This window comes from Salmo salar, chromosome ssa07 (genome assembly GCF_905237065.1).
Source record: "Salmo salar chromosome ssa07, Ssal_v3.1, whole genome shotgun sequence".
In the NCBI taxonomy this organism is placed as follows: domain Eukaryota; kingdom Metazoa; phylum Chordata; class Actinopteri; order Salmoniformes; family Salmonidae; genus Salmo; species Salmo salar.
This window is the reverse complement of record NC_059448.1, coordinates 38,246,312-38,260,789: the sequence shown is the minus strand read 5'-3', so window position 1 is coordinate 38,260,789 and position 14,478 is coordinate 38,246,312. Positions and strand designations below refer to the sequence as shown.

General features: G+C 42.3%; 1 protein-coding gene across 4 annotated transcripts in view; it reads left to right on the top strand.

The window, feature by feature from the left end:
- Nucleotides 1-14,478, top strand: part of LOC106609242 (transcription factor EC) — a 46,127-nt gene that overhangs the window by 17,462 nt on the left and 14,187 nt on the right. Inside the window, exon 1 of one of the 4 annotated variants that reach the window (XM_045721936.1) lies at nt 12,418-12,695. The exons of 2 other annotated variants lie outside the window; for them this stretch is intronic. In XM_045721936.1, the coding sequence (XP_045577892.1) occupies nt 12,639-12,695 (57 nt within the window). In that variant the 5' untranslated portion in view covers nt 12,418-12,638. Of the gene's footprint in view, nt 1-12,417; nt 12,696-14,478 lie in introns of those variants that run through there. One more of the 4 variants, XM_045721933.1, reaches the window with a different exon arrangement.

Genomic DNA, 14,478 nt, shown 5'->3' with positions numbered 1-14,478 from the left:
GTCTGTCCTCTGAATTAGAGAGGGTTTAAACCAGGGGTGGGCAAACTACGACAAGCGGGCCACACTAGATAGAAAGTACGTAGAAATTATAAATATACTCTATACTGCCCTTTTTCTGGTCTGCAAATTGCTTTGGACAACAACAAAATAATCAGGCCCGTGCTAAAACTTTTGCCCACCCCTGGTCTAAATGGTCAATTCCCCCGTTAACATCACCAACCACAATGACCCCCAGATAAGTGAGGGGGGAGAGGGGTATTGTTGTTGTGGAACCTACGAACCCTAAAGATTAAGAACGAGAACCCAAATGAAACAAAGGGGGGGGCCAGGAGATAAAGTAAAAGATAAAAAAAAATTAAGAATTGGATTAATTGGCATAATGCAAGGTGGCTAGGCACAGGGAGGGAGAGTGTCAGTGTTAGTAGGCAGAATCCCCACCATCCTCAAAGTAAGATGGTCTGCACAATTAGCCGTGTGACCCTTGACCCCGGTCAGAATAATTAATGAATAACAGAGGGGATAAAGACAAAAGACGTGGAGCGGTTTGGGTGAGGAGCACGGGCGGCGTAATACATCAAAGCGGGCCGGTAATTGGCCCGGTGGCTTTCGTTCTTTGCCCTATTTCTTTCAATTCATTGACTCAAAATAATGGGTTCAGGTTCATTATCAACAGGTCGTAAGCTCTGGGAGTGCAAAACTTTCAACAGTGGTAGTGGTTAAGCTGTGCTGAGCTGGGCTGTGCCATGTTGATGGGTGAGTGCTAAGCTAGCTATCCCCCCCCCGAGACCTGACGACATTATTAGCCAACAACGCCCAGGGAAAAGCAAGGAGTTGTACAGATACAGAACCGAAGAGTCAGAGTGGCCATCATATTTTAAGAACAGTTTAAAACGGAACAAACACCGCTACTACCAAGCGATTGCCATTATGCTGGAATATAATTGGTGTGGACAGGTAAGTCAAACGGAAATGCTGTTTCTAGCTGTGTTTTGTTTTCGTCACTCATTCCAAAGTTAGATTAGAAATAATGTAGAATAAATAACAATAATTATCAAATGGTACTAATAATATAATATGGCATCACTCTTTGAGAACTACGGGCATTTTACCAATTCACAAATAACATTTTCAATAGAGTACATGAATAGACCACATGTATGCAAAGCTGTAACAATTGAATTCACTTTCAGATTAAGCAACTGTATTGTACACAAGGCCAGGAAAGGATCATCAAAGTTTAAGGAACTCTGATGATAAGATACATATCCCTTGGTCAAGGCCCAACCACTTGGTCTATAGATAATCATCTCTGGCATGCCCTTATCATGACCACTCATTTTCTCCTGCAGTGTCGTTATCCTGTAGGGTGAGACGCAGAGCTGAGTTAGGATAACAGGCCATGAGATCGACAGCATGTGCACGGGAAAGTCTGGTGACGTCAGCATTGTTATGGCTACATGATTACTGTAATATTATTATTATTAAACTAATAGTCTAACGACCATGTAATACACACATGGTCATAGAACAAGTAGGAGAGGAAGAGAGTTGTGGCATTTCGAGAACTGTATTTTCTTTAAAGGGGAAAGCTATAGTAAAGGCTACAACCTGAGTATTTAAAAGGTTTTCTGAGCGTTCTTCCTTACACCGAGGCTACCTTTCACAGAAAACAACAAAAACAACAAAGAAAATATTTTGAGAGACATATCATGCAAAGAGAATCATAGATAGGGGTGGCAGGTAGCCTAGCGGTTAAGAGGGTTGGGCCAGTAACTGAAAGGTCGCTGGTTCCAATCCACAAGCCGACTAGGTGAACAATCTGTCGATGTGCCCTTGAGCAAGGCACTTAACTCTAATTGCTCCTGTAAGTCGCTCTGGATAAGAGCGTCTGCTAAATGACTCAAATTTAAAAATGTAAAGTAGGCCTCTTATCAACTCAAACTGAGGACAACATCAGGTTCACATACTCTGTGTTGCCTGATGACAGTGTGTATCTTGCAGTACCACCAGTGAGGGTTAGTCACAATACACAACCTATACTGGTGTTACTATTCTGGTGCTAACCGTGGCGCTGAAAGAGCGTGTGTACGGTAGTACATTCCACACAGGGAAAACACTGAGCTCCATTCACCTATCCCTACTATCAGGTGTCTCTGACTGTGTTTGCAGATGGCATTCCGTGTCAAAGGACACAATTCAGAAGGAACCGAAACATCAGATTACGTGTAATTAGCCCAACGCACGCTACATACCGTGGTGGAGAGAAGAGTGTAGGAGAGTTTAACTCAATTGCCTTAACCCGAGTTTTCAAGCAGAAGACACGTGATTGTTGTAAAAAAAAAAAATTACCTCGGCACTTGTTATGGTTCGAATCTAATCTCTTACAACTCACGTTTCTTTCTTTTTTGGAATCTGTGCTTTATTTGCTGTTAAAAGGTTTCCATAGTACCATTGCCTGGGTGTGCCATGTCAAGCAATTAATATCCTAATAAGTCTAAAGTCAGTCTTTTGGTCTGGAGGGCACCCCGCTGTGATGAAAAGACTGGTGCCATGTCACATTAGCCTCACACAGGTGCTCGCTCTCTTTCTCTCTCTCTCTCTCTTTCCGTCTCTCTCCGCTGCACATCAGATCATAGTAATGCTGAGCCTGAAAGAAAGGGGAGAGAGATGGAGGGAGAGAGGGGGGGGGTGATGGGGAGAAATGAGAGGGAAAGGGGGAGTGAAGAGGTGGTGAGAAACATCTCAGGAATGCTCTGTGCTCTGGTAGTGCTAGAGTTAACGCTGGGATTATTAGCCGTCCCTTGTAACATTCAAAAGACCAGGCTGAAACAACTGTTGGACCTCCTTAAGGATTGCTATGTTACACCTTTAAAGGGTTTAGAGGCTTACTGCTGAGCTGACCCACTCTGACATCACATGGAACACCATTTGAACTGTCAGGGCAGTTAGTACTCAGGGTTCAGTGGGCTTGAGCGAAGTCAAAAACATCTCAGCTGTTATCCTATTGTGAGATTAAGATTAAAGAGAACCTCCGATAATTTATTGTTTTTGCAGATTGGAATCCCTGTGATTGTTCTTGTTATCGTCCAATAGCTATGGTATAGATCAGGGATGGGCAATGTTGATGGGGGTGGGTGCCACCCAAAAAATCGGAACTCTGCATACCCCCATCCAAGGAGGAAAAAATACGAAGTTTTAGAGTTGAATACTTGCAATTCTACACATTTTGCCATGGGGCAGAGAGAAGATTTTGCAGTTTTGCAGCAATTGGGTGGAGAGAAATGTTTGCTAATTCGACCAAATTTAGATAGCTGGACGCTAGACTAATTTACCAATCTAAACTAATTTAGCTGACATGGGCTAAATGAGCGACTGTTAGTGAAACAGAAAAACTGCTGATGCACAACCACATTTAGAAATTGCACCCTGTGTATTCTAGTATTCTAACTCTCAACCGTAAATTGAGACCCCCAACAGTTTTTACATTCGTTTTTACGAAATTGATCCGCGGGACGCCAGTATATTGTGCTGGTATAGATTGTGCTAGCCTACACCTGCTACTGTATGCATACAAATCAAAGTAGATCAGTTGGTCATGAGAGGGTTTTAGAAGCGAGGAGAACTTAAAAAGAGAAGAGGCTTCTCCTCTACACGCAGACAGGCTAAGAATACAGCTGATTCGCCGAGATGAGAAACGGAACTTATCTGATGTCTAACAAATCATTGTATATTTCCTCCGTGACTATCTTGGCGCTCGATCCTGGATCAGGTCCTAAAGAGATAGGACTGCGACGGGGGACAGAGACCCACGACAGGACAGGGGGAGACAAGGCCCCTCTTTGACAGGCCGGCCAAGGGAGGCTGGCACAGTGGTGTACTTTGTACTCTTCGCTCTGGGGGCCTCGTCTTCTCCAATATCAGATTAAACTCAGGCTGAGATGATTAATCAATTAAGAAAAAAGGGGGGCCATTGATCCAATTTAAAGCAGACTGGCCTGGACAATTAATGTATTAATCTATAAAGAAATGATTGAATATTAAAATCTATTTGATTAAGTTATAACAGTACCGTTATGATCTATAGTAGAGTACTTTGGGGATAGTTTATGGTTCATTACATCCCCCTGTCTGTTGTCAGTGGAAAGAATGCATGCCGAGTTGTAAGTATTTATAGAACTTTAATAGATAGTAGAGTACAATTAAAGCCAGTAAAACAAACAAAATACAGAGGTCAATTACAGTGCCTTCAGAAAGTATTCATACTTCTTGACTTATTCCACATTTTGTTGTGTTCCAGCCTGAATTCAAACTTGATTAAAAATATTTATTTTCTCACCCATCTACACACAATACCTCAATGACAAAGTAAAAACATGTTTTTAGACGTATCTAATTTACATACGTATTCACATGCCTGAGTCAATACTTTGTAGGATTTTGCCTGTGCTTAGATCCATTTATTTTTTATCCTGAAAAACTCCACAGTCCTTAATGATTACAAGCATACCCATAACATAATGCAGCCACCACTATGCTTGAAAATATGTAGAGTGGTATTCAGTAATGTGTTCTGTTGGATTTGCCACAAACATAAGACTTTGTATTTAGGTTAAAAGGTTAATTGGTTTGCCACATTTTTGCAGTATTACTTTAGTGCCTTGTTGCAAACAGGATGCATGTTTTGGAATATTTATATTCTGCACTCTATCAATTAAGTTAATATTGTAGAGTAACTACAATGTTGTTGATCCATCCTCAGTTCTCTCCCACCACAGCCATTAAACTCTGTAACTGTTTTAAAGTCACCATTGGCCTTTGTATTGACTGGGTGTATTGATACACCATCCAAAGTGTAATTAATAACTTCACCATGTTCAAAGGAATGTTCAATGTCTGCTTTTTTCATTTTTGCCCATCTACCAATAGGTGCCCTTCTTTGTGAGGCATTTTAAAACCTCCCTGGTCTTTGTGGTTGAATCTGTGATTGACATTCACTGCTCTTCTGAGGGACCTTACAGATAATTCTATGTGTTGGGTACAGAGATGAGGTAGTCATTCAAAAATCATGTTAAACACTATTATTGCAACTTATTATGTGACTTTTGAAGCAAATTTTCATTCCTGAACGTATTTAGGCTTTCCATAACAACTCAATCGACTCAAGACATTTCAACTTTTAATATTTTATTAATTGGTAAAAATGTGTAAAAACCTAATTCCAATTTGACATTATAGGGTATTGTGTGAAGGCCAGTGACAAAAAAAATCTACATTTATTCAATTCAGGCTGTAACTGTCACGCCCTGACCATAGAGAGCCCTTGGTTCTCTATGGTGTAGTAGGTCAGGGCGTGACTAGGGGGTGTTCTAGTTCAATATTTCTATGTTGGTGTTTTGTATGGTTCCCAATTAGAGGCAGCTGGTTAACATTGCCTCTAATTGGGGATCATATTTAGGTAGCCATTTCTCCCACTTGTATTTGTGGGATATTGTTTGGTTTTGTGCTTGTTGCACCACGTAGTCACATTTTGTTGCTTGTTTATTGTTTTGTTGAAGAAGTTTCACTGTAATTAAATATGTGGAACGCAACACACGCTGCGCCTTGGTCCGTTTCTTACAACAACCGTGACACAACAAAATGTGGAAAAAGTCAAGGGGTGTGAATACTTTCTGAAGGCATATGGGTTACTAAGAGTGTGACACATAACAAAAATCCCCGGGGCAATAGGATTGTGATGTTTTGTAAAATGTATATCCAGTCATTATTCCCTTGGGTAAGACAGGCTAAAAAAAACATTTGTCACAGTATTTGTCAAAATGACACATGGCATGTATCAGAATTAACAAGGGTAATAAAAGTGACTGTGACGTATGATTATGTGTAAACAACATTTAGCTGGGCTATGCAATGCGAGCGTTGAGATTTGTGTGCTGTTGTGTGTGTCGAGAATGTGGAGTTGTTAAGATGACTTATGGCCTTTTTGTACGTACAACATTTTCACAGTATCTGAGTACATCCAAACAGTGTCTTGTGAGCATAACCACAACGATTTTAATTTACGATCTGGCAACTTTTCTTAAATCCTAATTGTTTTACACTGTATGTGGGTTTCCCCCTTGCTTCTACAACACAGTAACCACCTCGTAACAGGACAGGGGACAGGGTGCCCATCTACTCTACTTCCTCCCCCCTATCCTTCACGCCTTCACTGGCTCACGGTTCTAACCTCAGCCTGGGTGCCTCTGGGTAGCGCAGATCCCCCTCCTGTGCACACGTGCGCTCTGTCTCCCTCTCCCCCTCTAAACATCCAACTGTGCGACGACAGGGGACCAAAGACGCTCAGGACAAACGCGCCTTTGTCCGCCACACACAAACCACATATTATTTGTTCCTGTAAGGTCAAAGTTGATCAAATGTTCTGCTTAGTTCTCATTAAACAGCTATTGCATTATTTAATTTCCCACAATCAGATTAGGGGGGGGGGGTAATGAATATATCGAGTGAAAGGTTTTGAAAGGTGGATGGCAGATTTAGCCCAGATATATACTTATTGTGCACATTCAAAAGTTTGGAGGAGGATTTTACTCCAGGGAGATCCAAAAGGTCAGTTGGGGGAGGAGGTACGGCAGGGATGCGACCAGTACGGCAGGGCTGCTTTTAGTAACTCTGATATAGGAGGAATCAATAAAAGATTATTCACAACACGCAGTAAATATCACCCTGGTCAAAATGAAACCATTTTTTTTGTGAGCTGTCAGCTTTTCTCCCTCAGTCACAGAGTAGATGATAAATCAAAACAGTAGGAAAGCAGCGTGAGCTTCCCAGAACCAGACAGCCATGACAGGCCAGCTAATAGTTCCCTCTCATTTCATCAACCCTGACATTTGGTGCAGAATGGACCAATTGCTTTCCATTCTCTTACCTATATCTTACCAACGAGTGGAAGCTCGTTGTTTTCCTAATTGTTCCTGAAATAAGACAGACCAACAAGGGTTGGTTAAAACCGATTGCATTAAATGTACAGTGGTTGTGTTCAGCCTGACTATCAGCGTAACAATGTAAACAATGTTGTGTTGCTACCATGCTGTGTTGTCATGTGTTGCTGCCATGCTGTGTTGTTGTCTTAGGTCTCTCTTTGTGTAGTGTTGTGGTGTCTCTCTTGTCGTGATGTGTATTTTTTATCCCAGGCCTGTCCCCACAGGAGGCCTTTTGCCTCTTGGTAGGCCGTCATCGTATATAAGACTTTGTTCTTAACTGACCTGCCTAGTTAAATACATTTTCTTTTTTAAAAGAGCATAAAATGCTTATGACTCTTAACGTGGAAAAATATTAAATCAAGTAGGACAATAAAATGGTAGTGGTTACAATAAGACATAGTATTTCACTTTTTCCCCCTTCAAATTCAATAAATTTGTGAAAATAGATGATGTCAATGGAAAGGCCATCAGTGAACATATCATTGCGTTAGGTATACAGTACTACAATGATAGTATTCAGTCTGCTTTTGACATGCATTCTTTTCAGACTACTACTTTGCTATCGGAACATCTACTTCAGAACATGTCCAATATATCATACAGCAGTGGAGGCTGGTTGGAGGAGCCATAGGAGGATGGGCTCAGTGTAATACCTGGATTGGAATTAATGGGACGGCATCAATGTGGTTTGCATATGTTTGATCAGTTTGATACCGTTCCATTGATCCATTCCAGCCATTACAATGAACCCATCTTCCTATAGCTCATCACACCGGCCTCCTCTGTTGTACAGGTATATTGCTTGGAAGTGAAAGTACATTTGTTCCATGAAATTGTGCTCTACTCGAGTTACGGTTTTGACATCTCTTTACTGAGTGCATATCTTCGGACCTCAATGTTACAGAAGTGACCGCTTTGTACTCCCCTTCACTCTCTGCCAAAACACAGATTAAAGTAGCCTGCGACGCCACTTCTCTTAACATCACCCAGAGGATAACAATAAAGAGGATCCATTTAGTCCCAGACCAGTGGTCAACCCAGTGCTCAGCCAGGGTTAGGGACAAAGATGCCCTTCAAAACTGTAGACAGACACAGCAGTTTACCCATAAGCCACTGCTCTGTGGCGCTGGGCAGCTTTGTGTCTGAGGGTCAGGGAGGATGGAGGAGTCATGTGGCAAGGGAGATGGCCATTTGGTGATTCAGGGGGAAGTGAGGGTTTCGTGAGTACCATCAGGGAGGTTTATGATTCAGATTTGTCACAGTATTACCTCCTGAAGTTAAAGCTGCTCGTGCTTGAGTAGTGACAAGAACATCTATAGCCATTTGACGGTAGCCTAGCGGGTAAGAGCGTTGGGCCAGTAACCGAAAGGGCGCTGGTTCGAATCCCCGAGCCGACTAGGTGAAACATCTGCCGATGTGCCCCTGAGCAAGGTACTTAACCCAAATTGCTCCTGTAAGTCGCTCGGAATAAGAGCGTCTGCTAAATGACTGAATTGTTCTGTGACAAGAGGGACACTGAGGGGACATTCTGAGCCCTCAAATTGTATTGATGCATTCTGTAGTTGGTGTTGATCATGCTTCTCTAATCAGTAACATTTTATTTGGATAGTTTGTAGAGTATCTACAGATGGACTATCAGTAACATGTCAAAGTCTGTCTGTAGTTCATCTACAGGTGTTCAACAAACGATTTGTAGACAATCAGCAGTATTTTAACAGCATGTCTTTAGCCTTTCAGTAGCATCTCTCATCCTTTTCAAAAACATAGTGAATAAAAAAACACCTGAAAACCCCATTCAACCAATGTACAGTGCCTTTATGTCTGTCTGTGAGGAGAACAAAGATGTTTTATTCTATCAAGACACGAGGAGCGTGCATGACAAGGTGGAGCACACCTGATTGGTAGGGCTAAGCATGAAGTCATTGAAAATGGTGAAAAACATCTACTACATTCCCGTTAACGTGAGATGAGGAAATGATGGTTAACACAACTATTAGGTGATCAATTTTAATCTGATTAATATTGGAAGGCAAAATATTGTGGTTGCGCAACGTTGCGATATTGACGCACGGTTCATTTTCATAAATTACAAACCTTTAGCATTAATCATTCAAAATCGACACAAACATGACATTTTGGCTGATAGAACATTTTGTTGAAAGTAACGTCCATTACAAACCAGAAACATGAAGAAAAGACCGATATTTTGCACTTCTCTCCCGCCGTTACTTCTGTCCCAAGGCTGTGTTACTCCCGCCCCACCGACAGGTCCAAAAGTAACGGCGCTGTTGTTCTGTTCTCTGTCTAAATAAGGGCACAAGGCGAGACCCAGATGCAGACACAGGAGGCAGACGGTTAGAGTCCAAGATGTTTATTAACAATCCAAAAGGGGATAGGCAAGAGAATGGTCGTGGACAGGCAAATGGTCAAAACCAGTTCAGAGTTCCAGAGGTACAGAATGGCAGGCAGGCTCGAGGTCAAGCCAGGCAGAATGGTCAGGCAGGCGGGAATGGAGTCCAGAAAAACAGACAAAGGTCAAAACGGGGAGGACTAGTAAAAGAGAATAGAAAAGCAGGAGCACGGGGAAAAAAACACGCTGGTTGACTTGAACATACAAGACGAACAGGCACAGAGAGACAGGAAACACAGGGATAAATACACCAGGGAAAATAAGCGAAACCTGGAGGGGGTGGAGACAATCACAAGGACAGGTGAAACAGATCAGGTCGTGACAGTCTATTTCATTTAAACTCATTTACCCTAGAAATGAAATTACAGTTGCTAATGGTAGAGGACATATATAAGTTGTCATAAAATATGGTGTCTCGAGCTCTATCGATATTCTGAGTAATTATGAAAAAAAAAATACAAGTGTTATTTTCGGCCCGGTTCTCCCCTACTATAGCAGCTCATTACCCTAGTTCAAGACAAGCGTATCACAGGGAGATCCATACAGGCACGCCTCTCATTGGCGCTGCTAGCTTCACAGGAAAATTGGCATACCTTCCAAATTTCCAATCTACCTTCTAATCTCAGTCATTTAAACAGGAGCAAAGAGAAGGAAGCAGGGAGGGGAGGAGGAGGAGGATGACCTTAGATGCCTTAGCTCTCAGGTGTCCCTGTGAACAGCCTCTTGTCATCCATGACAGGGAAGGACCGGGCTAATTGATTTAAGGAGCGAAAATCACATTACTCCATTTCGCCGTAATTGCATCTCCTGCGAAATGACTAAAGAAGAACGGTCTCGTTCATCTCCCCTCTCCACCCTACGAACCTATTAGAAAGTGTATGAAATAGTTTGTAACGTTGCTGCTCCTCTTCTTCAAAAAAAGTCTCGATTCGTGTGGGTGTGTATGAGCGTGTGTGTGTGTGTGGGGGGGGGGGGGGGGGTGCATATGTATGTGTGCATGTGAGTCTGTGTGGATGGTACTGTTAGTTAGCCAAAGGGTCATTCAGTCAGTGTTTGATGACCTCTTTAGGCTACGGATGATTAAAACAGAAACTGAAAGATATGCGTTGGACAAAAGATATTGCCACTAATGAGCTAATTATAGGCTTATCTAGAATTAAAAATCCACGCACTTAAAATGTTACAAGCATTCGAGAAATGCAATGATGTTCCTAATTCACTCATATCAGAGTTTACTGTCGGATTTTGTATGTTGTTCAATAGATATTGTGATTGGTACGGACGGGCAAGTCTTCATTAAAACCAATCAACATTATATCCATCTACACAGTAGACATCCCTCTATTCCCCATGTACCGTAGGCTACGGTACATGCGCATTGTAAAGAAACGTACAAATACAAGGTCAACATTTCCCACCCCTATACCAACATCAAGCTCAATGTAACCGTTAGGCACACATATAACACTGACATTAAAATGGCTGTAATATTTAATTTATATATGAATCATTAAAGGGAGGTGCAGCGGCTATTATGCATTCCTTTTCTAGCAGGATAAAACAGCCCTTAGATGTGGGAGCAGGACTTTGAAGTCTTGTCTCAGAAGCAGGCCAACTCTTACAGAAAGTACCTTGCTCATGTTTTAAATATATCTGCTGTGGTGTGTGGGACTAACAAAGGTGAGCATTCTGGATGGGCTCCAAGATGAATGGAAAGTGGCCAGCCAGGAATTTCAGCAGTGGCGAAAATAGACGGAGGCATAAGGGGTCATACAAAGGTACGCGCGCGCACACACACACACACACACACACACACACACACACACACACACACACACACACACACACACACACACACACACACACACACACACACACACACACACACACACACACACACACACACACAGAGAGAGGGAGCTGAACAAGCACTTGTCTGAGAACTCCAACGTCCTTCCCAGTTGAGAACTTCCTGTCCACTAAATGTGTCCACTAAACGCAGAACAAAATGATACTAAAACATTGGCTAAAGTGTCACTTCAATTCGACTGCTCATTTACTCAGATAATTAAAACGATCAGTTAACACAATGACTCCACTAAGGCCAGTAGCCTAACGGTATCAGCTTAAGGATTTCCCACAATAATAAAATCATGAACCGTTCAGGCCCAGAGACATGTGTGTTTATTACGTCACAAACAAGCCTCCCACCAGAAAACTAATTCACAACAACATGCTTCTTTACGACACTGCGAGACATGGCCTTAATTGAGCGTTTAAGTGTTAAGTTAAGCATGCACTCCAAAGACCATGTGCTTGCTATCTGCTTCATTGTAATGTAATTTGAACCCTTATTGCGTTCACTGTACATAAATTCAGCTCTGATACGTTTACTTAACTGTTCATAAAGGAATTAGGGTGTTCAATCATCACAAATATTGATACAGCTGACATCGACTGAAGTAGTGAGAATTAACCAATAGTGACAAACAGACACAACACAATGTTTTTGCAGAATATTTGGCAGAGGAAGCGTTTCAAAGAAATACTATCAGTCTCACTCCTGAAATATGGTTCCCTAATGGAAGAATCCATTTCCCAGACTAGGTGTTTGTTGGCTTGGACATTTCGCTGATTGTTTTGACATTATCTAATGCTACAGGGTCAAGAGGTTGAGTCACACAAGCTTCCACTTTGCTGTCCTCAGTACTTCTGGTACAGAGAGGTTCTGGTAAGCACAACGCCTTCTGAATGCCCAGTGAGTCCTGTGTGTGTTTGTGTGTGTGTGTGTAGTAAAGGGATTCCTGGGGAAGTGAGTGTCAGTGAGATAACCTGGGAGAAATGTGCTAATCAGAGCTGAAAGGGTTTCAGGCAGGAAAGTGTGGCAAGTCGGAGGCAGGAACACAGACCTATCCCCCCCTGTCTGCTTCAGACCAACTGCCATCTGTATTTCTGCCACAGTCAGGCCTTTTCCTAACCCAATGTTAGGGTTTGCAATGAGTGCTCGGCTCACGCACGCCCACACACACTTAAAGGAAGCGGACCTGCTCTCCAAAAAGCCGATGTGTCATACCTTCCTTTCCTGGAACGACATACGTTAGTTTCAGCAAAGCTCAGGAAGCGCACATGGCAGCTCCTCTCTTCTTCTCCTTTTTCTCTTTCTGGGATCCTGACAGACAGGCAGTGCGGTAGCGCTTCTTCTTCTGTTGCCTGAGTCGTCTCTGTAGGGGGAGGCCGTCACTCTCGGAGCCATGAGTCAATCCTGTGTGGTCAAAGTTATCACTCTGACTGAGATCCAGATACTGCCGGTAGGTGACATCAGCAGGCAAAGGAGAGAGGGAAAGAGGGGGATAAATAGGGGAGGAGAAAGAGAAGGATAAATAAGGAAAGAGATAGGGAGAAGAAAAGGGGAGTGGGGGGGTCTCTGCAGTCTCACCCAGGATACTGCATGTATATTGAGGTACTAGCAGATCTTGTGCTTGGATACAAGTGAAAGTGCTTTGTTTGGCTGATGGGGTGTCTATGTATGGGGGGTTATTGTAATGGCATTTTCTGTGTGACCTATATAACACTCACTTACTACTTACACATGCACATACACACACGGTTCCAAAGAGCATGATCTTCAAGACTGACATTCCAAAAAAGGGCAATTCTACTCAGTGTGGAATTATCTCTCCTCCCTCTATACAATCTCAGATGTGTGGTCACAGCTATCAACTGGTGAGCTGGCTCAGCATATCCACAGGAACCATGTCTGAGAACATATCTGTCGTGTTCCACATAGGTCTGTATCCATTTCTGTATTTACACCACAGAAAGTGCATTACTGCATAGCATTACTGTAGTAGTATTACTTCACAATACGTAATGCTTTATAACACTAAAGGTTGGGATTCATAGTAGAAATGAATCCCAACAGTTGTAAAGTTATGTCCAGAATTGAAAAAACCTGTCCAAGCGAAATAATAACCCAGTGTTTCATAATCCAGATTCATTTGAAGTGAAACAAGAACTTGGGTAAGAGTGAAACTGAGTTAAACAATAGCTGGCTATCTAGAATAGTGAACAGTAGCTACCTGGGAGTGAGATCTGTGACATACAGAGGCGTCATCAAAGACCATAGATCACTGTGCTACTGCAGGGCTTCACTGTCTGACTTCAAGGAGAAAGTACATACCGAGGTAAATCAGCGCAACTTTGTCACAATTTAAAGTAGATTTGAGTATGGATATTAAGTAGAGTTTGTAGAGTACTTTTAAATGTTAAAAACATCAATTAGCTTAATTTGATATTTGAAAGCGTTCTTAGTCACTTTTGCACGGTCTTACGTGATGTTGTTAGAACGTGAATGGTTTTTTACCAAGTTTCGTCTTGAAAATGATTTCAGCCCAACTTTTTATGACCCTCTTCATAATAAAAGGTCATTTAATGGGAAGCCTGAATCTGTCCATACATTATTCGTGTTGTCTTGTTGACTTTGACATACTGCGCATCCCATTTAACTCTCATTTATCATAACCGACAGAACATTTCATAAACATGATGCACTTTCTTTATCAGTGCCATCACAGCTATGTCGTGTGAAATAATGCAGTATGTTATACATCAGAGTAGGAGACAGAAAAAAAGAAAAAAGTAGGAGACAGACAGTAAGAGTCAGTCCCAGAGTGATCCATGGATCAGATCAGTAAAGTTGTCGCTCCCTTCTCTGCCTGTGAGACATTCCTCGTTTTAGTGGCTTAAGCAGCGAAAACAAAGTTATGAAGTGGGCACAGCTGCCGTCCTAATAGGAATCAAAGCTCTCATGGATATTCTCCCCACCAGCCATTAGAAAAACAAACGAAACAACAACAAATGTATGCTCTGATTCAATCAGAAGCCAACTGCATTGGGAGTACAAAATATGTCTTTCACTCACTCCTCTCTACATTCTCCTCTTCTGTCTCTGCTGCTAAAGCCACTTTCTACCACTCTAAATTCCAAGCATCTGCCTCTAACCCTAGGAAGCTCTTTGCTACCTTCTCCTCCCTCCTGAATCCTCCTCCCCCTCCCCCCCCCCTCCTCCCTCTCTGCGGATGACTTCGTCAA